General features: G+C 36.7%; 2 protein-coding genes across 3 annotated transcripts in view; one reads left to right on the forward strand and one right to left on the reverse strand.

Moving 5' to 3' along the window:
• PIK3R4 (phosphoinositide-3-kinase regulatory subunit 4) overlaps nucleotides 1–17,227 on the forward strand; it is a 62,451-nt gene extending 45,224 nt beyond the window's left edge. The window contains exons 13-19 of one of the 2 annotated variants that reach the window (XM_023530129.1): nucleotides 5,731–5,895; nucleotides 10,104–10,315; nucleotides 11,891–12,022; nucleotides 14,862–14,962; nucleotides 15,549–15,637; nucleotides 15,936–16,044; nucleotides 16,727–17,201. In XM_023530129.1, the coding sequence (XP_023385897.1) occupies nucleotides 5,731–5,895; nucleotides 10,104–10,315; nucleotides 11,891–12,022; nucleotides 14,862–14,962; nucleotides 15,549–15,637; nucleotides 15,936–16,044; nucleotides 16,727–16,897 (979 nt within the window). In that variant the 3' untranslated portion in view covers nucleotides 16,898–17,201. Of the gene's footprint in view, nucleotides 1–5,730; nucleotides 5,896–10,103; nucleotides 10,316–11,890; nucleotides 12,023–14,861; nucleotides 14,963–15,548; nucleotides 15,638–15,935; nucleotides 16,045–16,726 lie in introns of both variants that reach the window. The other variant, XM_011383960.2, reaches the window with a different exon arrangement.
• A 7,855-nt stretch (nucleotides 17,228–25,082) lies between these two features.
• The window catches only part of LOC105288504 (collagen alpha-6(VI) chain), a 97,278-nt gene continuing 95,643 nt past the window's right edge, over nucleotides 25,083–26,717 (reverse strand). The window contains exon 36 of the mRNA XM_011354761.2: nucleotides 25,083–25,324. Within this exon, the coding sequence (XP_011353063.1) occupies nucleotides 25,141–25,324 (184 nt within the window). The 3' untranslated portion in view covers nucleotides 25,083–25,140. The remainder of the gene's footprint in view (nucleotides 25,325–26,717) is intronic.

The raw sequence follows: 26,717 nt of genomic DNA on the forward strand, positions 1-26,717 counted from the left end.
GATCAATTGCATTCACTGTCCCTTTTGTTAGGAGGAGCTTAACTGACATGAGTAAACTTCTCAAGTAAGAACTTGGAATCATCTATTAGCTTTGCAAAACTTTACTCATTAATTCTCAGTTTTTATCACAGAGCCATGCTTTCTATATCCCAATGTTATATTTTAGGCATTGGTATCCAGGTGGCACATTCCAGAAAATGTGGCAGTTTAGCTGACTGTACAGTCTTTGGGAAGTTTGTATGACGATTAGGAGATTGGATTTCCCCTGGACCCAGCTGCTCTTTTGCTTTGCTATAACACCTGTTCTCTTATTGTTGAGTGCAATAGGCTTTGGCTTGGAGATGTTTCATTCAAGGTCCAGGGTACGAAAGAAGGGGAGAGAAGAGAATGTGTTGTTCCCATCACATGCGTTTATGAACCGATGAGGGGAGAAAGAGGCCATTATTATTGCCAGAACCAAGTGGAAGACAGCCAGTGACTGGGATAGAGCAGTAAAACTTGTGTGTTTTCTTAGGAAATGTTACTAGTACATTCTGACTACTGAGTCTTTTCTCCTATGTATCATGTTGGCTGACTGACTACAGTTCCCAGTCTTAACTTTTCATTGAATTATGATTAGTGATTTAGGCCACCTGGATCTTGGCTCTGCCATTTTCTTCTTTCTTATTTAAGTTTAATAGTTTGTCCCTTGGGGACTAGTTCTTGAAAATTGCTGTTTTTTAAAACTTTTACATAGATTTTTCAGCTTAATCCTTTATAGTATTCTAGATTATATTTTTTATATATGCTTCTTGTGCTACCCTATTTTTGACTCATTTAGCTTCTCAATTTTAGGAGAGATTGGTATATTTGGTACTTGTTGAATTAGATGGTAAAATATCTAAGTAGAGTTTTGTCCCAATGAAGAATTGAAATAATTGAGGGGTATGCAAGAAAGTTATCAATGTTAGGGTTATATATTTTAGAGTCCTTGGTAGTGTTGAAAGTCAAAGTTTTTGAGTATGGCTACTCTGAAGAAAAGGGAGTGCAAAGGGTTATAAAGACCTGGGAAAGCCTGAGACCTAAATCTTAGGAAATTGAATTTTGGGGGCAGGAAGAGGTCAGAAAAGGAGAGAAGAAACCATTTAAATTTGATATATTAAACTGCAACAGAAGAGAGAGTTTTAAGAAAAGGACTTACAGGCAGCTCTGAAATGCAATAAAAAAGCCAAGTAGCATGAAAACCTAGCAAGGCCAGTGGGCATTCTCATACAGTGTATTTGGGAGAATGTAGTTGATACAGCCATCATCCCTGAAGGGCTTTTTTACATTATATATCATATGCCTTCATGATGTCCATATCCTAAGGAAATAAATAAGAATAAACTCAGATTTAGTTCTAAGGCTGTTCACATTTTCTTTATAATAGTAGAAAATTAGATGCAAACTAAAGGTTTAGCAGTAGGAGTAAAATTGGATAAATAAGTGATGGTGTAAGTATAAAACTGATGTCATGGAAATAAATTTTTGATAACAAATACATTGTGTGAAGAAGTTGGTTTAAGAAGAGCACATAGGGTTTCTGTTTTTGGGATGACAAAGTAAGGACTTCCAAAAATCTGCTCCTACACAAAAACAATGAGTACACTGACAAAAACTCAAAATCGACTTTTTCAGAATTCTGGAAATAGTCCTGCATCAATCTGAAGAGTGTTATTTAAGAAAAACAGCTGACTCTCAGAACAGTGAGCCCTGTGGTCCCTAATTTCATCTCCTTCTACCAAGCTCTACAGTAGTTTTCGAACACTAACAGTCCTACAACTATGGTAGCCATGAACATCAATATAGTAGCCACCGAGGAGTGATAATGGCTTCGGAACTCCCCAAAAGCCTCATTTTCAGAAACTTGTCACTATTTGACCTTTCTGCCAGCTTGCTAAAAAGTTTCATTCTCAGGGTCTGTCTTTATTTGATCTGGCCTGTACCTTGTTCTTTGAGAAAAACTGTATCCACAAGACATTTGTTGAAATTATCATGCTATTTGTTTAACATTGCACTGCCTGAAGTGGCATTAGCAGTTGCAGCTAACCAGAAGCTGACAGATTTAAAAGGACAAACTAGAGAGTGGGATGTCCATAGGGCCTTTGAGAAGTTTGGATGTTTTTGTGAGTGTCTGTAAAGCCACACGGATGTGCATGGTTGTGCACATGCCTAAGAAAAAACTGAGAAAACTCTGAGTTCTCACTTCTGGCTGATCTTGAGACTGTGCAAGCAGGAAATGAAGGATAAGACAGAGTTGTAAAGTGCTTTGTTGAAGGTATGCCACAAAACAGACCTCAACAAAGGCTGGAACACTCAGTTTAAGGCATGTAAGGAAATATTTGTCTAGTTATTAGCTGACCACTAAGCTAACGGAACAAAAACTACAGAGGCCACATATGAGAAAGAACGTAGACTTTATAGACTTAGTACAGAGGAGTCACTAAACAAACATAACACTGGAATTTTATTTCCAGTGTTGATACATATTAATTAGAATGCCCAGTTTTGAACAAGAATTTACAAGTAAGGCAAAGAAACAGAAAAGTATGGCTTATACACAGGAAAAAAAGTAGTCAGTGGAAACTGTACCACAGTGATCCCAGACATTGGACTTTCTAGATAAAGACTTTAAATTAGCTATTAATATACGTTTAAAGAATTAAAAGAAACCACATCTAAAGGATTAAAAAGGAAAGCGTGAGAAAAATGTCTCTCCTAATAGACCCTATCAAAAGGAAATAGAAATAATAAATAGAAAATCTGGAGTTGAGAAGTACAGTAACTGCAATGAAAAACTCACTCGAGAGCCTCCACAGCAGATTTCAACAGGCAAGAAAAAACAAGGGACTTGAAGACAGATCAATGGACATTATCCAGTTAGACATACAAAAACTAAAATAGGATAAAGAAAAATGAACAGAGCTTCAAAGACCTGTGGAACACCATCAAGCGTACGTACCACCATACACATAATAAAAGTCCCAGAAAGTGAAGATAAAAAAAGGAACAGAAAGAATATTTGAAGAAATAATGGCTGGAAACTCGCCAGACTTTATGTAAAATATTAACCTGCACATCTAAGAAGCTCAGTGAATTTTAAGTAGGATAAAAATCAAAGAGCCATATCAGACACATGATAAGCAAACTGTCGAAAGACATAGAATGTTGAGAGCAGTGGGAGAAAAGTGACTCATCATGTGCAAGGGAGCTTCAGTAAGATTAATAGCTGACCTTTTATCAGAAAATGGAGACTTGAAATCAGTGGGATTAGATATTCAAAGTGTTGAAAGCTAAAGACTGTCAACCAGTAATTCTATATCCAAATAGATGTTTCTCCAAATAGGACCAATATGTATACAAAAAGGTGTTCTACATCATTAGTCACTAGGGCAAGGCAAACCAAAACCACAATGAGATACTACCTCACTCACACCCAGTAGAATGAGTATAATAATAAAAAAAAAAAAAACAGTGTTAAGAGGATGTAGAGAAATTGGAACTTTTATACATTGCTGCTGGAAATGTAAAATGGTGCAACAATGGAAAACACTTTGGCAGTTTTGCAAAATGCTAAACATAGAGTTAACTTATGACTCTGCATTTTCACTCATAGGAATAAACCCAAGACAGTTGAAAACATGTTCACATAAAAATCTATCTACTGCGTTCATAGCAGCTGTATTCATAATAGCCCAAAAGTGGAAACCACAATGTCTATTAATTATCAAATGAATAAACCAAAGGTGGTATTTCCACACAATGGAATATTATTTATCCATAAAAAGGAATGACATACTCATATATGTGATAACATGGATAAACCCTGAAAACATTATGCTAAGTGAAAGAAGCCTGATCCAAAGGCCAGACAGCATATTGTATGATTTCATTTATGTGAAATGCCCAGAATAGGCAAACCCATAGCAGTAGAAAGTAGGTTAATAGTTGCCAGGAGCTGGGGAGAGGGAGCATTGAGGAGTGACCGTTAATGGGTATAGAGTTTCTTTTTTGGGGTGATGAAAATATTCTGGAATTCGAGAATGATGATGGTTGCAAAATTTAGTGACTATATCATAAATCCCTTTAAAAGAGTGAATTTTATGGTAAGTAAATTATATCTCAATATTAAAGAGGGAGGGAAGGTGGGGGGGAGAGAGAGAGTGAGCGAGTACACACAAGGGAGAGCAAGAGAACCCGCAAATGTGAGAGACCCAGCATACTGGAATTCTCATCTCTCTATTACTTGTTCTTGGCTCTCTTTACTCATCTAGCATACTGAATGGGTCCCTGTGGGCTCTGGTTTGAGACATATATCCACACAAAAACATATGTATATGTGTTTATAGTAGCATTATTCATAATAGCTAACAAGTGGAAACAATACAAATGTTCATCAGCTGATGAGTGGATGTGCAAAATGTGGTATAGCCACATGATGGGGTAATAATTGGCATAAAAAGGAATGGATGAACCTTGAAAACATGATGTATGACTGCATTTATATGAAATATCCAGAATAGGAAAATTCATTGGAAATTTAAGGGGAAGGGGAAGATGGAGACTGGATGTTAATGGGTGCGAGGTGACTTTTGTTTTGAGTTTCTAAAGAATTATGAAAATGTTCTGGAATTAGATACCGATGTTCTATGCAGAATTCTGTTAATATACTAAAAATCACTGAATTATACACTTCTAAATGTTTTTAAACTTTATGATATGTGAATTGTATCTCAACAAAGCTGTTATTAAGAAAAAGTGGACTAGAGAAACATTAAAATACATAATTTATGATTCCATAGTTATTTAAAAAGCAAATATGAATATATTGTCATATGTGTTGAACACCTTTTGGAAGAATATATTACAAAATATTGTTTCTGGGTGATTTATATATTTTTACTTTTCTATATTCTTTTTGTGTTTTAATGTATTATATAGTAAAATGAAATAAATTATAGAAGATAGAGGTTAATAAATTGGTGATTAGGTGCTTGTGACCTTTTAGAGTATGGCTCCTTAGAAGGATGAGTTTGCAGCCTTTGTGGAGGGTAATGAAAGAGGGAATTAGTAATAATGGGAGACACCCTGTGTAGATCAGCTATTCAAGAACTTTGGCAGTGAATATGAGGACAGACAGCTTGAGAGGTCAGCGTGTTTGTGGGAGAGACTGAAAATTATAATACTATTTTGCATTTATGAATGTTTTATGGTTTATTTGAGCTTCACTATGTCCCAGTTAGATAATTGGGCACTTCTTGTTTTGTGTATGAGTAAACAGATACAAAGTAGGTTAAGTGGCTTGATCAAGATCATATAGATAGTCAGTAGTGGAACTTAGCTCTTTGATTCCGTACCAGTGCTGTTCCTGCTGTGCCAGATTATAAATAACTGAAGGGTGAAAGGGTAGAGTTTAAGGTATTGCAAGAGTGGAAGAAAAACTGGACCAGAACCACAAGTATGGGAGTTCTAGTCGGAAAGGAGGATGAACAGTCTTTCTGTAATACAGAAGTGTGTGAAGATGGCCATTTGAAAATAGCAGAAGAAAAGGTGCTTTTGAGGGGATTTTTGTTTTTGTTATGAGATCAAGGAAATAAAATGGACCTCAAAGTAGTAATTTTTTTAATAGTCGTGTGGATATTTATTTAATATTAGCAGTAATAATGCTCTTGTGGCCTTTCAGAAATGCAATCTTGTTTTCCTTTTGTGCAGATCTATTATTACATATAGCCGAATTGGAGGACGTGTCAAGACTCTCACATTCTGCCAGGGTTCTCACTACTTGGCCATAGCATCTGATAACGGTGCTATCCAACTTCTTGGAATCGAGGCTGCCAAGCTGCCCAAGTCTCCTAAAATTCATCCCCTACAAAGCAGGTATCTATCTTTTATGTCTTTTAAACTGCATTTAGTGCACTAGAGTACTTTAAGCCTCTCTTCCCCATGTAGTTTGGATCAACTGAGGACCTCGTACATTGAACTTCTTTATTTAAGCACATGAAATAAGGCTCTGTTTCCAATTCAAATCTATTACATGTCATTAGTTTTAGAAAACTATGTCTGCATGTTTTATTTTCTGCCAGTTTGTCAAAAGATCAGAAGGGCAACTTTGAACATGGGGCTCGTCCCAGTCTGGAATATGTCTGAGTGATCTAATTATCAGTTACATTTTTTGTCTCAACTACTAAAAGCAGAACTCTCACTGGCCGATTTTGAGAATATGAGTGTTCTTCATGAAAGAAAACTTAAATGTTGCTAGCATTTTGTCACTTAGCATTAAAACCTCTGAAGTTGATGGGAACATGGAGTGTAGCTTTTAGTCAGATGATTTGCTTATTTTAAAACAAAATACTGGTTTTATTTAAAATTTCCTTTACCACAAATTGTGATTGCCCACAGATTAAACACTTTCAAGATAAGATCCTTAAATATAAAGCAGAACGGTTTTTCAGCTGACCAGTATGTGTCACTGAGGATTTCAAAGACAAGTAAGATATGCTTTCCAAGAAACTACAGTCTAGGGGGAGGAATAGAGCACTGAACTGATGATTTCAATACAGTCTGATAATGTGCTATATTACAGGGATGGGGAAGCAGTTTGCAGGGAATGGGGAAGAAGGCCTGGAAGAGGTGAAGCCAGATATAAGTTAGCGAGCCAAAGTAGGGCAGTCAAGTAGGGCATGGAAGGCAGAGGTGATGTACCCCACTGGAAGAAAGTGGAATGATCAGATGCTTATAGTTAAGTGGATTATAAGTCATGGCCATTGGGTAGCTATGACAGAAAAGGATGTTTGTTGGATCACCCAGGATTTTATTATTTGTATTGTTTTATGTTTATTATTTTGTTTTGCAATTAAAAATGTGTTATTTTTAATATAGTCACTAAACAGATTTGGGCAGCTTTTGTCTAAGATATATGTGGCTTTTAACTAAACAAAACAAAACAAAAACCAATACCTGCCAGTTTCCTTTAAAATTGTTTCAGCAGAGGATGACTGTACAGCAACATACCTACTGAGTTCCATGTAAGTTAACGAAGAGCTGTTGGCAAAATGTGTTGTGTGGTGACTGCTGGCAGTATACACACAGAGACGTGCTCATTCTGTGCATTGCTGCCTCTCAGCTGACAGCACTTTTTACTATGAAAGTTATTGTCTTTTCCCTAAGAAAGCATTGATTGTTCCAGGATGTTTAGTCACTGTGCGTGACAGCAGTGTGTTCCAAAGAAACCTTGCCGTGAGTCCTTTTTTTTGGGGGGGTGGGGGGGACGGGTTGCTTCAATTAGATCAACTTTTGTCATGGGTTTTAATAATTAGAATTTGTGGCACCTTTTCACATTTTATTTGGCATTTGGACTTTTCATTATCTATTTAGGGAGAATATAGTTTGTATTAGAATGTGAATGTAATTGTTTATCTAAGACAGAGGTCAGCAAACTGCAGCCTGCAGTATGGCCCATAAACTAAGAATGATTTTTGCATTTTCAAATGATTGTAAAAAAAAAAAAATAAAGAATATGCATTAGAGATGTATGTGACTTGCAAAGCCTGTATTTACTGTCTGGCTCCTTACAGAAATGTTTGCTGACTCTAGATCTAAGAGATAAAACTAAGTCTAAGTGTATGCAAAAGCATATGTCCTGATCAAGGAGGCTGGCTAGTAAGTTTATGATATTTTTTTTTTAGTTTAAAAATGCCTAAGCTTGAAAAACAGGTTATATCCATACAATGGATATCAAAAGAAATAAACTGACTTATGAATCTTATTTTTTCTAATGAAAGAAGTCAGATCTAAAAGGCTATATATTGCTTGTTTCCAAATATATGACATTCTGGAAAACAAAATTATAGAGAAGAAAACAGAACAGTGAGTCGCCACAGGTGGGCATAGGGGTTGACTACAGAAGAGCTGCACAGGATAATTTTTGGGGTATGGAATTGTTCTGTATGGTTGTGTGATAGAAGATACATGGCTATTCATTTGCTATTCTTAAAATATTTCTTTGCATATATTTGCATACGATGGCTACACAGAACTGTATATCACAAAAAGTGAATTTTACTGTATATTAATTTAAAAAATCAAACACATGTAGGGGAAAAGGTAGAATGTAGTCTGATAAATCAGTCTGTTTGTTATACAGATGAATCATGTAATGACATCGAAGAATATGGGGAATAAAGGAGCCAGCCGAATAACTTTGGAAAACAGTGGTTTAATACTGCAAAGCCTAATAACAAAAGGAACTGAACTCAAACATTGTATTCTATTTGGTTGTTTTTCACAGGGGTTGTGGTTCAGCAGTTCTAAAACTATTTGTGTACTAGGGTTGAAGAAATAAGTGACTATACTGTAGATAATGAGAACCAGGTTTCTCACTGTTGAAGAAAGAAGTTATAGATAAGGAAATGCTAGAATGAACCCTGGTAATGGATGGATATCAGTATGGGCTCATGATATATGTACAGTTGGCCCTTGAACAACATGTGTCCGAACTGCCTGGCTCCACTTACACACAGATTTTTTTCAGTAAACACAGTAAATGTATTTTATTTTCTTTATGATTTTCTTCATAACATTTTCTTTTCTCTTTCTTTATTATAAGAATACAGTACATAATACATATAACATACAAAATATATGTTAATAAACTTTGTTATTGGTAAGGCTCCTTGTCAACAATAGGCTGTTCAGTTTTGGGGGAGTCAAAAGTTAAATGCAGGTTTTTGTGTAGGGATCAGTGCCCCTAATCCCCTCAGTATTCAAGAGTCAGCTCTATGTGTATTTACATATACACACATATACACACAAGTAACAAGATAGCAATACAGATATGTCTGCATGAAGTGGTATACATAATATATTTTGTAGCTCTGACCATTGTGGGGGACTAGAAACAGAGACACCCCCATAGCAGTGAGCACTTAGAGCACAGACCTTAGTTTTTAAATAACTGTTCTGCAACGAAAGGAACCAGGGCTTCTTGGAGAACTGGTTGATTCCAGGGTTGGGGCAGGGAAAATACAAGATAAGTGGGGCATCTTGTGGTGCCAGAAAGTTAGGAAGCGGTCAAACAAGCACGTTGAAAGGGCATTGGAGCCAACCTGAGAGAGCTGCCCCTGGCCAAAGTTGGAACAACTTAAGCAACAAAATAAATCACGATAGTAGTGGGTTATAACTCAAAGAATAAAATATCTGTGAGTCCATACTGGTATAAATAAATAAATAAACAAGTTAATGGAGAAGTGACTCCTCTTCTTTGCTTCTTTGCAGAAGAATTCTAATCAATAAATATAGAAGGAATGAGGGAAAGAGAAAGTCTTCATTAGAAGACCATAGGCATTTCCCCTAAATATTAAGTTATAAATGGAAAAATAGGCATTTCCCCTAAATATTAAGTTATAAATGGAAAAATAACAAGTTTACAGTGGAAAATCCTGGCAGACACTATCAAGCTTAACGTCACCACTAATACGTACTAATATCAGGTACTCCCTTGTATATGCACTGAGACGGGCATGCTACTTCTCTGGTCTCCTTCTGAATAAGACATAAGCTCAGTCTATTTGTGAGGACACATGAGGTAAACCGAAACTGAGGAACATTCTATAAAATAACCCACTACTAGTCTTCCAAAAGGTCATGAAAGAAAAAGACTAAGGAACTGTCAGGTTGGAGGAGACTAAGGAGACATGACACAAATTCCATGTGTATTTTGGTTTGGATCCTGGAACAGTAAAAGGAACTAGTGGAAAAACTGATGAAATCCTAGTATGTTCTGTACTTTACTAGTATTGTGCCAACGTTAATTTCTTAGTTTTGATAAATGTTCTATGGTTTTGTAAGGTGTTAACATGAGGAGAAGCTGAGTAAAGGATACACAGGAATTCTGTATACTATTTTTGCATCTTTTCTCTAAGTCCAAATTAATTTTTTAAAAATGCCTCAGCTATCATTGTCCTGATGTATCACAGAGTTTTCATTTCTTGACCATGGTTAGAATGTAAATTCATCTTACTAGAGACTAGTGCTATGTCTTCAGCGACTAGAAAAGTCTTTGCCTTTTGCTTTGTGTATTTCTCTAGAATTCTAGATCAGAAGGAGGATGGCTGTGTCGTGGATATGCATCACTTCAACTCCGGGGCACAGTCCGTTCTGGCCTATGCCACTGTGAATGGTTCTCTGGTTGGCTGGGATCTCAGGTCTTCAAGCAATGCGTGGACGTTAAAGCATGATTTGAAGTCAGGCCTCATAACTTCTTTTGCTGTGGACATTCACCAGTGCTGGCTCTGCATCGGTAAGCTTACTTTCAAGTCATCGAGTTTGAATGACACTAATGTCTGGAATTGCTTCTTAGGAAAGCTTCTTACTTTTCTTCATCGATAATTTTTCCCCATCTTTTTTCATAATTATTATGTTATAACCACTTGTAATTTAATTTTTAGAGTGAAATTAGTGTCCCAGTGCATAAAACAATTTCCTTTTTGTTCTCAAATGAGCCTCTATAATCATTATAGTGATCAGATTTGCTGGTATTCTCTCATTCTGCCAGGGAAGCAGCAGGCTTGGTTCAGTAATCTCAGGCAAACTACTTAACTCTGAGTCTCAATATCCTCATCTTCAAACAGGCAAATCCTTCCAGGGGCTGCTTTGAGGATTTAATGAATCGAAAGCATCTATTACAGTGTCTGGTACAGGAGAAGAACTCAATGATGATTTCTTGCTGTATTATTTCTCTCTCTCTCCCTTTCCTCAAAGATTGCTGCTTTTCTGTTTTAGTTTCACGTTTTTTCCCCCATAGGCCTTTGAACTTGCACCTTGAGAAAGTACCTCATCTTATTTTTTTCCCCACTTGGCACTCTTTTTCAGAAGAATTATAATCTACTCTGCTTGAAATTTGATTTCTAGATCCCCTTTCATTTATTATTGTAAAATATCTGCCTTTTATTACTTTTCATATATAGTTTCATGGAATGCATTATTTTATTTTATTTTTTTTGCTTTTTGCCTGAATAAACTGCACAGGTACAGGAGATGGCCTAGAAGAGTAGATATTAAATATTTAGCATATTAACAAATGGCAGTGATGGCTCTCAGGTGCCCTGATCATCTTTGAGGAGGGCAGGCAATGCTACCTGTGGCTATTTGAGCCACTGTCCTGGAGTGGGACAGGGTGACAAACAGAGAGATCCTGTTGCCCCTTTGTCTTTTCCCACCCTCAGTCTCTCCACTGGAATTGGAGACCAATCCAGGAAAATGCTCTGTGCCTCTGTCACAACCAGCTGTTTAGTGTTAGAGTAGGCATTATTCTTTTGGGATTAGGGGTTAGGGGAGCTTCTCTTTGTGTGGTTTAAGTTGTCATGGGCAGATGTGCAGGGACTCATTCTAGTTTCTGCTGTGATTGGACACCCATACCTGTTTCTGGAATGTCTTAGAGACAAGTGCACATGGAAATGATTGATATCTGAAGATAGCTACAAAGCTGCTGCCACTTTGGGGCTCATAAAGTGATCACTGAATGCCAGTAAAACATCTCTGGTTAGGCATTCTGATCATTTTGACTTACCAAATTCAATTTTTATCTTCTCTAGACCTTCCGTTTTGTGTGTGCAGTGTCTTTGGCAATAAGTTTCGGTAATTAATGAGTTATTCATTTTCAATTTATATGTGTTAGACACTTCTGTAGTAGCATTGTGATAAGTGCTTTATGTCTTCGTTATTTAACAAGTAAAGGTGCTGTTTGGAACTGAGACATGACTCAATTTTAAAATACATTCATACTAAGCTAATGCTATTTATCCTTTGTGTACATGTTGCCTGATGTGCTTTAATTATTAGACGGTAATCTTTTTGTTTTTTTTTTCCTTTTAAGGTACAAGCAGCGGTACCATGGCTTGTTGGGACATGCGGTTCCAGTTGCCAATTTCCAGTCACTGCCATCCTTCCAGGGCTCGGATCAGACGCCTCTCAATGCATCCTCTATATCAGTCCTGGGTGATTGCAGGTAAAGTGGAGGGTTGGCTTTCAGGTGTTGGAGGATTTTCTTGAAAACTGCATAATACCCTGGTCCCAGTATTCATGTTCTTAGAGTTTTTACTTTACATATGAACAGATGCTTGATTTTGTTCTGATTTGATTATGAGAGTTCCCACCACTAATATCTCACTGTCATTTCATGTTTATTATGTTTAAAACTGATATCAATCACCATATCACCTTCCATTCCTGTTTGCCACTATTTCGCCTTCCATTTGTTTTCTTTCTCCTATATCGTTTCTTTCTCCTATATTGTTAAAGTTGCCACCATCTTTCTAGAAATACAAGTTAGAAACCTTGACTCAACCTTGTCAATTGCCAGTTCTTGTTGATCTGTTTCTATTGTGATTCTTGCAAGCTTCCTTTCCCTTCCCTCCCCTCACTGGGTATTCAAATTTCCTTGTACAGATTCTTGGGAAAGACACTTGGGCAAGTCTTTGAAATTCACTTTTCTTATCTTCAAAATGTGGTTAAAAATACTAACCTAGCAGAGTTATAAGAATTTGAGATAACACATGTCAAACACATAGCCCAGCACAGAATTAGTACTTGATAAATAGTAGCTCTTGTTATTCCTATGTTTCCTCATCGGTCCTCTTTTGTGTCTAGGCTCTTTCTAGTCCTATCTCATACACTGCTGTTGTTAAACTTGACCCGTCTAAACTGAATACTTAGTTTCCTGTCTCAGTTCCCTCACCACTACATCTTACTCTGAGACAGACCGGCTCTTCCTATAGTGTTCTCTCAGTAAATGGCAGCTTTTATGCTAGATGCTCAGAAAGAAGCCTTGTATTATCCTTGATTCTTTTCTCTTATTTCACTTCCAGTGTACCAGCCAATCATATATATTCTATCTTAAAATATATTCATAATCTGACCATTTTTACTGTCTCCCTAGTCCAAACCATCACCATCTTTTGTCCCTATTAATGCAATATCCTTGTAATTCCCTGCTTTGATTCTTACCTCTTAAGGCCATTTTTCCTTCTGCTCAGTACCTTCCAGTGGCTTCTTATTCCAAGTAACAGCCAAACTCCACCTTATGGCCCAAAGGCTTTATGGAATCTATCCCTGCTGCCTCTCTGACCTTCTTTATCAGTCAGGGTTTCAGCAGGAAACAGATGGTATACCCAAGCTAGGATAATTTGAGGAGGATTTCTTTTCAAAGAAACTATTTACAAAGGGTGGTTGTAGGGGCATCATAACATTAGTTCAATGAAATAAGGCTAGTACCAGCAGAGTAGCAGTGGAAGCAGAGGCGATGGTTACTGGAATTTGGAAGGAAGTTGAGAATGCCGCCTTGAGAGGAGCATTGATTTTGAGGTGAGGGATACAACCAGCCTGAGGTGACTGCCTTGACTTTCATCCATCCCTCAATCTCCTACTGGGGCTTCCATATACCTAAATTAGTTAACTATGACTACTATAATAAATTAACACAAACTTGGTAGCTTAACACAGATTTATTCTTTAACAGTTCTGGAGGTCAGAATTTTGAAATGAGTTTTGCTGAGCCAAAATGAAGGTGGTAGCAGGGCTGCATTCTTCCTGGAGGCTCTAGGGCAGAATCTAGCCCCTTGCCTTTTCCTGCTTCTAGAGCTACATATGTTGGCTCATGACCCCTTCTCCATCCTCAATGCTAGCACCATAGCATCTTGCTTCATTGTTATTGCTTCCCTCTTCTAAGGATTGTGTTTGCATTTAAGACTCAGCTGGACAATCTAGGAGCTCCCTTGCCCTTAATTCTCAAGGCCCTTAATTTAATTACATCTGCACTTTTCCATATAATATTCACAGGCTCTAAAGATTAGGACCTGGTTAGTAGTGGTGGTGGGGCATTATTTAGCTTACTATAGGCCAAACCCATCTAGAAGTCAGAGGGTACAGGAGCCTGCTAATGTGGTTCATGTGCTCCAGCCTTAGAGTGGCTAGTGGAAAGTGACCAGCACTCGTGCCCTTTTTCTGCTAATCTCCCGTGCTCAGTCTGCACCAGCTACACTGGCTTCCTGGGCCTTTCATTTTTTCAGTGTGGTCCTCACTAGTATGTAAGTTCCATGAAACAGATTTTTTTTTTTTAATTGTTTGCCTTCTTTTGCTCAGTGCCTATGACACTGACTAGCTCATGAGAAATATTTGTTGGTTCAATAAATAATGAAGTCTTGGGTATTGTCACTCTCCCTGCTCAAAAATGCCTAAGGGATGTCTCTCTTAGACCTGCAGTTCCCTTTTCTATAATCTTCTGCTCTTTCCTCTTTCCAACCTTCATCTCCCACTCCTTCCCGTCACAAGTGTGCTTCAGTCGGACCAACTACTCATAGTTCTCCAAAACACTCAGAGATTTTTTTTGTGGTTTTTGCTCATTCCATTCTTTCTGCCTGAAATGATTTACCTGTATCCGTCCAGCTTTAAAAACATCTCCACTAGGCAACCTTGATTCTTACCCACTGGATATGATCTTTTCCTTCCTTAAGTTCAGGTGGAACTTTGCAGTTCTCTTTTTTGTTCTACTTCTAGACTGTAGGTTTCTTGAGGGCATAATCTGTTTGTGATTTGACTTTCCACCCCACAATTCTTTCCACTTGGTTAGATACCAGTAAATATTTACTGATAGACTATTCAAAACATTTTTTTTGTACTCCAGTTAGGTGACAGGGTCACAATCTTATTTAAAGGTACTAGCAAGCATTTCTTACAGGATGGGTAAAAATGGAAATGGGTAAAGGCTGACTTGGATTATCTACCAAGCTGTGAAAGCTCTAAGAGCGTAATTCTTATCTGAGTAACGTTCTGGCCTTTGTTTCCCTTAGCTGTTCAGGGCAACAATGAAGTGTCTATGTGGGACATGGAGACTGGTGACAGAAGATTCACCCTCTGGGCCAGCAGTGCACCACCACTTTCTGAGTTACAGGTTTGACTCCAGTTTTTATTAGATAGGGTAATATAATTTCCCATATTCCAAGCACTTTCACATATTCAAAACATTAACCCAAAAGCCTAACAGATATCATTTGGTAAAATAAGGATTAGGATGCCATTGCTGTATTAGGTGTTTTAGTTACTAGCTCCATAAGGTTTATGATGTCTTTTTGGAACCCCAGTAAAAATCTGGGTTCATTAGAGAAGCTGAGATTGATGTTTAGATCATTAAAAAATGGAACATGACCTTCTTACGTTTACTTTTGTTTCTAATTCTCATGTTGCCAAGGGTGCTTCATTGGAGCAAAAGATAGGAAAGAACTTTCCTTTCTCCTCTAGTTGAGGTCCTTCTCATCTGAAATAGAAAATTTTAGGAAGCTGAACAGGCTTTGCCTCTTTATTCAGAATGATACAAAACAAATGCATTTTAAAGTCCCAAAGAAGTTTTTAATACATACCTAATCTTCAGTTAACCAGGGGCCTATAAAGCCAGTGACAGTTGACTTATCTCTAGAAATGGCACCATCATTTATGGAATACACTGGTATCCTTTGTTTGACTCATTTCTTTCTTTTAAGCCTTCTCCTCACAGTGTTCATGGTATCTACTGTAGTCCTGCAGATGGAAATCCTATCTTGCTAACAGCTGGCTCAGACATGAAAATAAGGTATAGTCTCTGATAAAGAATACTTTATGCAACATTTAAAAGGGGAAGGATAATAAAATGTGGATGGATATTACAGTTAACACTAGGGTGTTATAGATATTAGCAATCTCGTAGTGTTTAAAATCACCCACATCTTGCAAGGACACCTGTTAATACTTCATTTGTAACTAATTTTGTTATTCTAGAAAAATCTCTCTTCCTAATACAAAAAAAATAAGCAATGTATTGAATGTAGGCTAATGATCATTAGTTCCTCCCCTTCTTCAGAGATTATCACCATCTATTTCCCCTTCCCTAGGTTTTGGGACTTGGCTTACCCAGAGAGGTCCTATGTTGTTGCAGGAAGTACTAGTTCTCCATCTGTGTCCTACTACAGGAAAATAATTGAAGGCACCGAAGTCGTCCAGGTATAAGCAGTCTTTTTTTCCTTCAACTTTTGTAGGCATAAGAATGGCTTTCATAGACACTTGAGTTGATTAAAGTAAATGGCTTTGGCGATTTTTCAAGTTTAAGAAATGTTTTTATTTTCTCATGGCTTTTCTATTTTTTAACTTTTTATTAAGGTATAATAAACACCAAAATTGCACATGTAAGTACACAGCTCGAAGTAACTATACCTTGGCTCAGTCCTTAAAGGTGCTTCCTTATAAAGTTGTCTTATTATTTTCCTTAAGATCATTCAGCTAGTAAGAAGCAAAGCTGGGATTCAAACCTGGCTATTGGGACTCTAAAGCTTGTGTTCTTGAGTTAGGCAAAAACTTCAAATGAAATAACATACCTGAAAGTGCGCTTCCTTCGTGACAAATAATAATGAGCTTTAGAAATGTTAAATAGTATTCACTTCCATATTCTGGTTATTTATACCTCAATTATATGCTTTCCCTTTTGATTTTGACAAAAGGTAACATGCATAGATTAGTGGCCTATTCATAAGTTTTTCATATTTGTCAGTGGCCCCTTATAGAATCTAATGACAGGAAACCTAGAATGTCATGTTGGACTCTTTACTCCTTTCACTCATTGTATTCACAAGAGGTAGAATGTGGTACAGGCTTTTAACTTCTGCCTTTCTCCTTCACTTTTAAACAGGAAATTCAGAATAAGCAGAAGGTAGGACCAAGTGATGACACCCCTCGGAGGGGACCGGAGTCTCTGCCTGTGGGACATCATGACATCGTCACAGATGTTGCCACGTTCCAGACAACACAGGGCTTCATTGTAACTGCTTCTAGAGATGGGATTGTTAAGGTATGGAAATGAAACCTAATGATTTGTATAACTTGTAATAAAATTATAAATATAACTCAAGAGAAAGGTATTTTTAGATAAAGAACAGATTAATTTACTTAATTTTCAAAATCATGTCTCTGTTAAATGTTTCATGATAAAACAAATCCCACCCAAGGTGGTTAAGGAAGTTGTACTTGATTAGTATTCTTGTTTATATCTCTTCGAGAATTGGCCAGACAATGGACAGTATCTGGGACTTTGTATTGAAAAAAGATTGTTGTGTGCTATATAATGTAAACACATTTTTGCTATTAAAAATGCTATTGAAAGCAGCCAATAAACTGTATTCAAGCATCTTAATGGTTTTTGTTGGTGCTTTTAACAGTAAACCTTTGAAGAAATAGAATTGGTTATCACAAAGAATCAGTGACAGACTAGGCCTTCCTCTCAAATCTCTGGACTCTCAGTATTATGCTCTTTCTGCTATAATCTTTCTTCTTGTGTGTTTTATAGCCTGCCTGATTAGTTATTTAACACTAGAACTGATCTCCTGTGTATCAGCTCTACAGAAATCTTAGCCATCATTACTGTTTGTTATAGGCTCTACTATAAATTCTGAAAAGCCCAACAGCTTGGTTTTATCTAGTGTAGATTATGTATTAAATGCATGAGAAAGAAAAAAAAAGATTAAGCTATTAACATGCCAAAAATTTATATTTTTAGAAGACCAAAATTGGCCTTTCCCAGTAAAATAAACCCTTCAAGGTTATTGATCATTTGTACATGAACCTGATAGTCTACACATTCACTTGTCATCTACTTGCTGAAGGGTTTATGGTATTCAGAATATTTTAGTTTGGAATTAGTTACATGTCTATAAAACCAAAAAGTTGAATAGATAATCTGAGTCTGGGGAAAGTACTACTTGTTTAAGAAATACTCCAAAAATTTAATTTCTATAATTATGTAATTTAGCCTTGGTACGTGACAGTGTGCAATGAATACGTCTGGTTTCATGATTCAAAATACTTAGTGTTTAGACATGTAAACAAAACTATCATAAAATCCTATCGTTCAGAAAGGTCAGGAGTGGAGGGGTCCCAAGTTGGCGGCGTAGGAATACCCCAAACTTACTTACATACTGAGCAGTTCCTCCTGAAGAACAACTGAGGGCTGGTTGAACAACTTATGCACAACAAATGAGAGAGGGACTGCATAGAGAAGGGTAGGAAAAACAGACATGGGAACCCTACCCAAACAGAGTGACCTGTAGTACGGAGGAATAATACTGAGGGGGCCATATGGGCAGACTCACCTGCTCTGGGACACAGTGATAAAAGTGATTTAAAGGACACAGAAAATACATGAAAAAAAATGCATTTACTTACCCCAAGGTGCCTGCTAAACAGATGGAGAACTGTGGGAAATCTCTGGAATTGGAGGTACCGGTGAGCACCTTTGTTTACAGTACCCCTCCAACTAGATAGCGCAGGAGGGAGCTCAGTCCAGGCATGCTAGCTGGCCTGCAAGACCTCCACAGCATACCCTGGGCCACTTGGCCAGCATCTGCTGCAGCCTTGGACTGCTTCAGCCAACATCTGCTACATCCTTGGTCAGCCATCCCCAGAGCCCTGCACTCTGGGCCTCCTCAGCCAGCTCCCAAAGTTCCACACAGCTCCATCCAGCCTCCCAAATTCACCCAGCACACATAGTCTGCACAGAGGTCACTCCTACACAAAGCTAATCCTGCAAGATCAAGAGAGAGCTGTTTTGTCTAATTCATAACAAACACAAAAAGTCAAACAAAATGAAAAGACAGAAGAGTATGTTTCAAATGAAGGAACAAGAGAACAGTCCTAATGAAACAGAGCTAAGTGATTTGCCTGATAAAGAATTCAAAGTAACATTTATAAGGATGTTCACCGAACTTGGGAGAAGGACAGAGGAATTTAGGCAGAGCTTTAACAAAGAGTTAGAAAATAACTAGTCAGAGCTGAAGACTACAATAGCTGAAATGAAAAATAGAGGAAATAAACAGCAGATTAGCAACCTGGGGAGACAAAATCATGGAAATCACCCAATCAGAAAAGCAAAAAGAAAGAAACATTTTAAAAACAATAGTTTAAGGGACTTCTGGGACAACATCATATGCACTGGAATTCATATTATAGGTATCCCAGAAGGAGAAAGCTTACTTGAAGAAATAATGACTGAAAACTAACCTAGGGAAGGAAACAGACTTCCAGGTCTGGGAAGCACAGAGAGTTCCAAATAAAATGAACGCAAAGAGAGTCACATCAAAACATACTGTAATTAAAATGCTTAAGTTTAAAAAAAGAATCTTGAAGGCAGTGAGAGGAAACTAACTAGTCACATAAAAAGGAAACTACCTAAGGGTATCAGCTGATTTCTCAGCAGAAACTTTATAAGCCAGAAGAGAATAGTAGGATATATTTAAAGTGCTAAAAAGAAGGAACTTACAACCTAAAATACTCTACCTGGGAAAGTTCTTATTCAGAATTGAAGGAGAGAGAAAGTTTCCCAGGCAAGCAAAAACTAAAGGAATTCCTCACCACTAAATCAGCTTTATAAGAAATATTAAAAAGTCTTCTGTAATCAGAAAAATACTATAACCAGAAATAAACATATATACATGAAAGAACTCTCACAGGTAAAGGCAAATATATAGTAAAGTCAGTGAATCAGTTGCAATAAGCCAGTACGAAGATTGAAAGACAAAAGTAGCAAAATCAACTATACAATAACTAGCTAGGGGACACACAAAACCAAAAGACAAACTATGACATCAAAAACAAAGTATGGTATGGGGGTAAAAATGAAGCGTTTTTAGAATGCATTGAACTTAAATGCCTATCAGCTTAAAATGCACTGCTGTAAATATAGGTTGATATATATGAACCTCATGGTAATAACAAACCAAAAATCTACAAAAGGTACACAAAAAATAAAGAGAAAGTAACCCAAACATAACACTAAAAACCAGCAAATCACAAGAGAAGAAACTAAGAGAAGAAGAAAGGAACAGAATGATACAAAAACAAAAAACACAGGATGGCTGAATGGATTAAAAAAAAAAAGACCCACTTATATGTTGCCTACAAGAGATCACTTCAGGACAAAAGACATGAACAGACTAAAGGGTTGGAAAAATATACTCCATGCAAATAGAAATGAAAAAAAAGCTGGGGTAGTAACACTCATATCAGACAAAATAGACTTGAAAGCTTACTGTAAAAACAGGCAAAAAAAGGCTTACATAATGATAAAGGGGTCAATCCAGGAGAGGATATAACATTCATAAATGTGTATATATAGCCATAAAGGAAGAAATTGACAGTAATACAAAAATAGTAGGGGCCTTTAATACCCTACTTAACATCAATGGCTAGGTCATCCAGACAGGAAACAGTGGCTTTAAATGATACATAACATTAACCAAACCAATAATAAAAATCATATGATCCTCTCAATAGATAAAAAACATCTGACAGGATTCAACATCTACTTACAAGAATTCTCAACAAAATGGGTATAGAAGGAATATACCTCAACATAATAAATGCTCTATATGTCAAAACCATAGCTAACATCATACGCAACAGTGAAAAGATGAAAGCTTTCTTTCTAAGATTAGGAACAAGATAAAGATGTGTGCTCACAACATTTTTATTCAACATAGGATTGAAAGTTCTAGACACAGCAATCAGACAAGATAAAGAAAAGACAACCAAATTAGAAAGTAAGAAAAACTATTACTATTTGTAGATGACATGCTATTGTATACAGAAATTCCTAAAGACTCCACCAAAAAACTATTAGAACTAATAAATGAGTTCAGTAAAGTTGCAGGATACAAAATATTCAGAAATCTGTTATACATTAGTAACAAGCTATCAGAAAGATTAAGAAAACAATTCCATTTACAACTGCATCAAAAAGAATAAAATGCCTCAATAAATTTAACCAAGGAGTTTAGTAAAAAACCTGTACTCTGAAAACTATAAGACATTAATGAAAGAAACTGAAGACAATGCAAATAAATAGATATATCATGCTCATGGATTGGAAAGATTAATATAAAAATGTCCATACTACCCAAAGCAATCTACAGATTCAATGCAATTTCTATCGAAATACCAATGACATTTTTCACAAAACTAGAACAAGTAATTCTAAAATTTGTATGAAACCACAAAAGACATGGAATTGCCAAAACAATCTTGAGAAAGAAAAACAAGAACAAAGTTGGAGGCATCAAGTCCCCTGATTTCAAACTATACTACAAGCTATAGTAATTAAAAATGGTATGGTATCAGCACAAAAACAGACACATAGATCAATGGAACAGAACAGAGAACCCAGAAATAATCCCACACATATATGGTCAATCTACAAGGGAGGCAAAAATATGCATAGGGAAATGACAGTCTCTTTAATAAATGGTACTGGGAAAACTGTATAGATACATGTAAAAAAGTTAATCTGGATAACTTTCTTATACTGTATACTAAAATGAACTCAAGTGGATTAAAGACTTAATAGTAAGACCTGAAACCATAAAACTACTAGAAGAAGAGTAAACTCTTCGACATCAGTCTCAGCAGCATTTTTTTGGATATGTCTCTCTGGACAAGGGCAACGAAAGCAAGAGTAAACAAATGGGGCTGCAATAAACTATAAAGCTTTTGCACAGTGAAACCATTAACAAATGAAAAGACAACCCACTATATAGGAGAAGATATTTGCAGATGATATATCCAATAAAGAGTTAATATCTAAAATATATAAAGAACTTATACAACTCAACATCAAAAAAAATCTGATTAAAAAATGGTCAGATGTCTTGAATTCATATTTATTTAAAGACATGTAGATGGCCAAAAGACATAAAAAGATGCTTGGCATCACTAATCGGAAATTGAAATCAAAACCATAATGAGATATCACTTAACACCTGTCAGAATGGCTATTATCAAAAAGTCAATAACGAGTGTTGACAAGTATGTGGAGAAATGGGAATCCTTGTGCACTGTTGGTGACATTGTAAATAATTGCAGCCACTATTTTAAACAATATGGATGTTCCTCAAAAAATTAAAAATAGAACTACCACATGACCCAACAATTCTAGTTCTGGGCATTATCCAGAGAAAACAACACTAATTCAAAAAGATGTATGCAGCATTATTTACAAAATCAAGATATAGAAGAAACCTAAGTGTCCATCGATAGATGAATGGATAAACATGTATATATACCCACAATGGAATATTATTCAGCAACAAAAAAGAATGAAATCTTGCCATTTTTGACAACATGCTAAGTGAAATAAGAGAAAGACAAATACCAGATGATTTCATTTACATGTGGAATCTTAAAAATATCAACAAACAAAACAGAAACAGACTCATAGAGAACAAACTGATGGTTGCCAGAGGGAAAAGGTGTGGGACGATGAATGAAAAAGGTAAAGGGAAGTAAGAGGTACAAACTTCCAGTTATAAATAAGTCACGGGGATGTAATAGACAACACAGGGAATACAGTCAATAATATTGTAATATCTTTGTACTGTGACAGATGCTTACTAGATATATCATGATGATCACATTGTAAGGTATATAAATGTAGAATGACTATGTTGTACACTTGAAATATTGTATGTCAAATGTCCTTTAATAAAAAAAGATAAATCAGGAATGATGGACTCTGACTAGATAACTTAATGAATCTGTAGAATTTGTCAATTTGATTGGGCGTTATTATGTTGCATTGCCTTTGTTTCCCTTAAAGTCTGCTAAGATCATGATTACAGAGTTTCTTAGCTACTAAGTCAGATTTAGAGCCTGCGGAGTTTGGAGGAAATTTTTTTGAGACATAAACTGTTATGCTGAGAATGGGTTTCAAGTCTGGAGCCATTGGATAAACCAGGACTAATAAACGTGACAAATGCTGAGGAAAAAATGGAGTAGGTTAATGGAGATATAATCCTTTTCTCATCTTACCATCCATTTTTCTCTCCTTTAAAATCTTCCCCTCCCTTGCTTTTTAAAAGAGATCATTTGGTTAAGTTTTACTAAGTATTACAATTGATGCTCTGTTGAGTTGCATCTCTTTTCTACTTCTACATTTTCTACTTTAATATGTTTGACTCATAACTCAATGCAGAAATAATAGGAGGCATGTCCTTTATAGGCAATTAATTTACATTTTTAAACCAAGAAACATCACTGCTTATTCGTGTGATTCTTGGTTTAAATAGGGTTTTATTTAATTTACACCAATCTTTTGCTGCTTTCCCCTTTTAGGAGAGAGGTAAATCATGGGAAATGCTAATATTAGGGATTTATTTTTTAAAATGAACTTAATATTTGCAGTACGTTTCAGACTCTTCACCTGTTAATGATTAAAAAGACCCAGAATGCTGAGATAATCTCAGTCATCCAGGGAATATTTGCTTGGTGTACTTAACTTATCAATGCAGAAAAAAATCAAAAGTATTTCCAGCCATAAACAGAAGAAAGGACTCTTTACTTAATCCAAAGTTAACCAGAAAAATTCCTTTTATTAAAATACCTCTTAAATATTGCTCATCAATTTCCTGTACTTAAAGCAAAATTTTTTCCTGAACCCCTAAGCACCACTTAAGATATGAAGAAACCTGATGTACTTTATTTTTTTCTATTACCTGAGTATGAATATGACATTTTAACTCCTTACCCACCCTCTACCCCCACTAGAGCTATCTCTGTGGAGTTGCCTGAGTAAGGACGGCAGAAGTGGTTTAAAAACACACAGCAGATTGCCGCCCCTTTCCAGGTTTTATGAAGAGAGCTATAGAAAAGAAAATCAGACCAAACCTACTGGCGTTGGGTGTCAGTAACCATCTGACCCACACATCTAAGCAGGGCCTCTCTCCTTTCCCAAAGAGTCATATTCTGCCTAGCAGGGCCATTGCTACCAGCTGTGGAGCCAGCTCTTGCAATTTGAGGTAAAGTCTAAACATTGTGTCTAAATTAAATAATGATCCTTTGGTGTTTAATTGTTGAAAATAATCAGCTCTGCCATAAGGTTTAGTTATGATCTGGATGGGGGTGAGGAGAGAGTGAGCCATCAGAGAATGCTAACGGGGACTAGGCACTTTGAAAACCTTTCCTGCTTTAACTTACCCTGATCTCTTTTGCATCTCTGCAAAGCCATATGTATTTGAAGATTAAAACATTAACAACTTTCTTTTCTTTACCGAAGTCAGTGTACATTTATGTTCTTTTCAGAGTTCTGCCAATCCTGTTTGGTGCTGTTTACTATTGACTAAATAGCTACCTGATGGGTAAAAGTAACTCAGAGCTTCACCCATGACAAGTTGTGCCTTTAATCTCCTTGTCTAAAGAATATATGGATTTTTAAAAATAATAAATGACAATAATGGGAAAGAAAGAATAAAAGCCTATAAAAATGTCCAGGCAGGAGTCTCTATATAATGAGGAAGGAACTTGTAGGTCAAAAGCAATAATTTATGTTCTGGGAGAATTAACGAGTTTCTCAGTGAGTTAGGGAGGATTTGGAGCTAGGGGAAATTAGCCTCTGCTTCACACTTGTCCAAGCAAACAACTGAAGAAGGTGGGAGGAAACCTTCCAGCACAAGCCCATCGGAGGACAAGACAGTATATACAGAAAGTGCTGTGTTTAAATGGACTCGTCATGGGAAGCCAAATTTTCAAAATTATGACGTACCAAAAGCATCAACCTCTCAGGTGAATGTTGGGGTCTCCCAAAACAACATTTGGTTAAACAGATGAGCTTTAAACAATACTAAATTAAGAAAGACAGTTTGGTTTGCAGAAAGTGGACTGGACAGAGACTTTCAATCAAAAGAATTAGCATTGACCCATGTACACACATGTATACACTATGTAAAATTTACCTTCAAAGTATATCTCTGTTAGACTTTTCAAAACACTTCTTCATTCTTCTATCTTTTAATGATAACAGTCCTTGAACATATCAGTCTTAGCATGCTGGAATTATTAGGAGTGGTGAAATAAGTGGATAAGATATATCTTAATACCAATGACAGGAAGGGGTCACGTTGCCTTATAATCTATAAACTGTGGTTTGTCCAGCCCTCCAGAGTGAACCTCCAGATACAAGCAGATATCCGAATAAAAGTTGCCCATGGATTTGGCAGTGGGTTTACTTAAGTCCAGAGTCTTACCAGGCTTCCTAAAGCTAAATTCTTTGAGCACTTCTTGATGTTATTTGGGAACAGTTCTTGTCACTTTTTTTCCATTTTTAAAGGTAATATATGTGTTTCTGGTAAATTTTCTGGTGTTAGTTCTGCTGCCTCTTGCTACTCTTGAAACATATCTTTTGTCTTGAAAGAATTTTGCCTTCTGTAATACATCTTCGAGGACAGCTTTCTGTGGTCCAGCAACAAAGCTATACAACAAAAGAAGAGAAACATCATAAAAGCTAGATGCCATTTCAACTTCAATGGACTATATTAATTTTTCTTCCTAAATTAATTGTTGTACCCATTCCTTGTTGCATCCTTCCTTCAGGGTAATTGTATTGATATTATTAAACTGGAGATTTATACTGAGGAGTTAAGCCGAGGATAAGCATGTTATTTAATTATGTAAAAGTGTCATTTGAACAGCACAGCTGCTTTTTTATGGAACTTGTTCCACTTCATATGGTTGGCGCCTTCTTGTTCAGATTTGGGTTCACATGGTTCTTCATTAGAGACCACCATATCTATAGTTTACCCAGTCCCACTCCCACTTCCAGTCACTCAGTACAACATGCTGTTTTTTCCCACAACCCTGCATTTAAATTTGTGATCTGTTCTCAACTCTTCCACCCTCCCAGGCAGAAAGGAAATTTCACATGACCATGTCTGGTCACCATAGTAATCACAGGAACCTAGAAGAATGCTGAGCACATAGTAGATGCTCAGTAAGTATTTGTCTAATGAAAGTATAAATGAATGCCACTTCCTTCATTCTTCCCTCCCTTCCCATTATCCATTCATCCATCCAGATATTTATCTGCTCTAGGGAAGGTACTGTGTTAGGTACAGTGAAGGACATCGGAACAGTGCCCTCTCTGGGAGGCACATAAAGAGTTTGACTGAGAATCATGAGTTAACACAACAGTAAGGGAGAGCTAAAAGCAGGCTCTGGAAGGCTTTGAATGCCAGGTAGAAATCAAAGAATGACAGAAGCCAAGTGCTGACTAGAAGTCTTAACCTGTCCAATAAAATTCTGTGTTGATGGAAATGTCTTATAATCTTCATTGGCTAGTATAGCAGCCATCAGCCACATGTGGCTATTGGACATTTGTAATGTGGTTAGTGTGACTGAGGAATTGAATTTTAAAATTTCATTTAATTAAAAGCTAGTAGCTATTCTATTGAACAGCACAGGAGGGGACACTTCAGATGACATTATTTTAGAAGGAGGTGGTAGAAAGAGTTTTGGTTCCAAAAACACTGTTATATTTCTGCTTTTCTGCTTATTAGCTGAGCAGCTCTGAGCAAATCACTTAACTGGAGTGATCCTTGTTTCTTCAGGTGTACAATGGGGAGAAAAACAACCTACTTGTGAGCAACAATTGAATTCCTCTAGACTAGTTACTATGGTGCTCTGCTGGTTACAGAGGAAGAAATAGGTGCGTATAGGGGTGAAGGTCAGTGATAGAAGAGACTATAACCCAGCTCTGATACTAAGAGTCCAGTGTTACTTTCGTTGTCATTTTATTCAGGACACTATGAAGAACTATCAAGATATTTGGAATAAGAAAGTGAAATGAGAAATTTCATGCTTTCAGA

The sequence above is a fragment of the Pteropus vampyrus genome, unplaced genomic scaffold (assembly GCF_000151845.1).
Source record: "Pteropus vampyrus isolate Shadow unplaced genomic scaffold, Pvam_2.0 Scaffold1, whole genome shotgun sequence".
Classification (NCBI taxonomy): domain Eukaryota; kingdom Metazoa; phylum Chordata; class Mammalia; order Chiroptera; family Pteropodidae; genus Pteropus; species Pteropus vampyrus.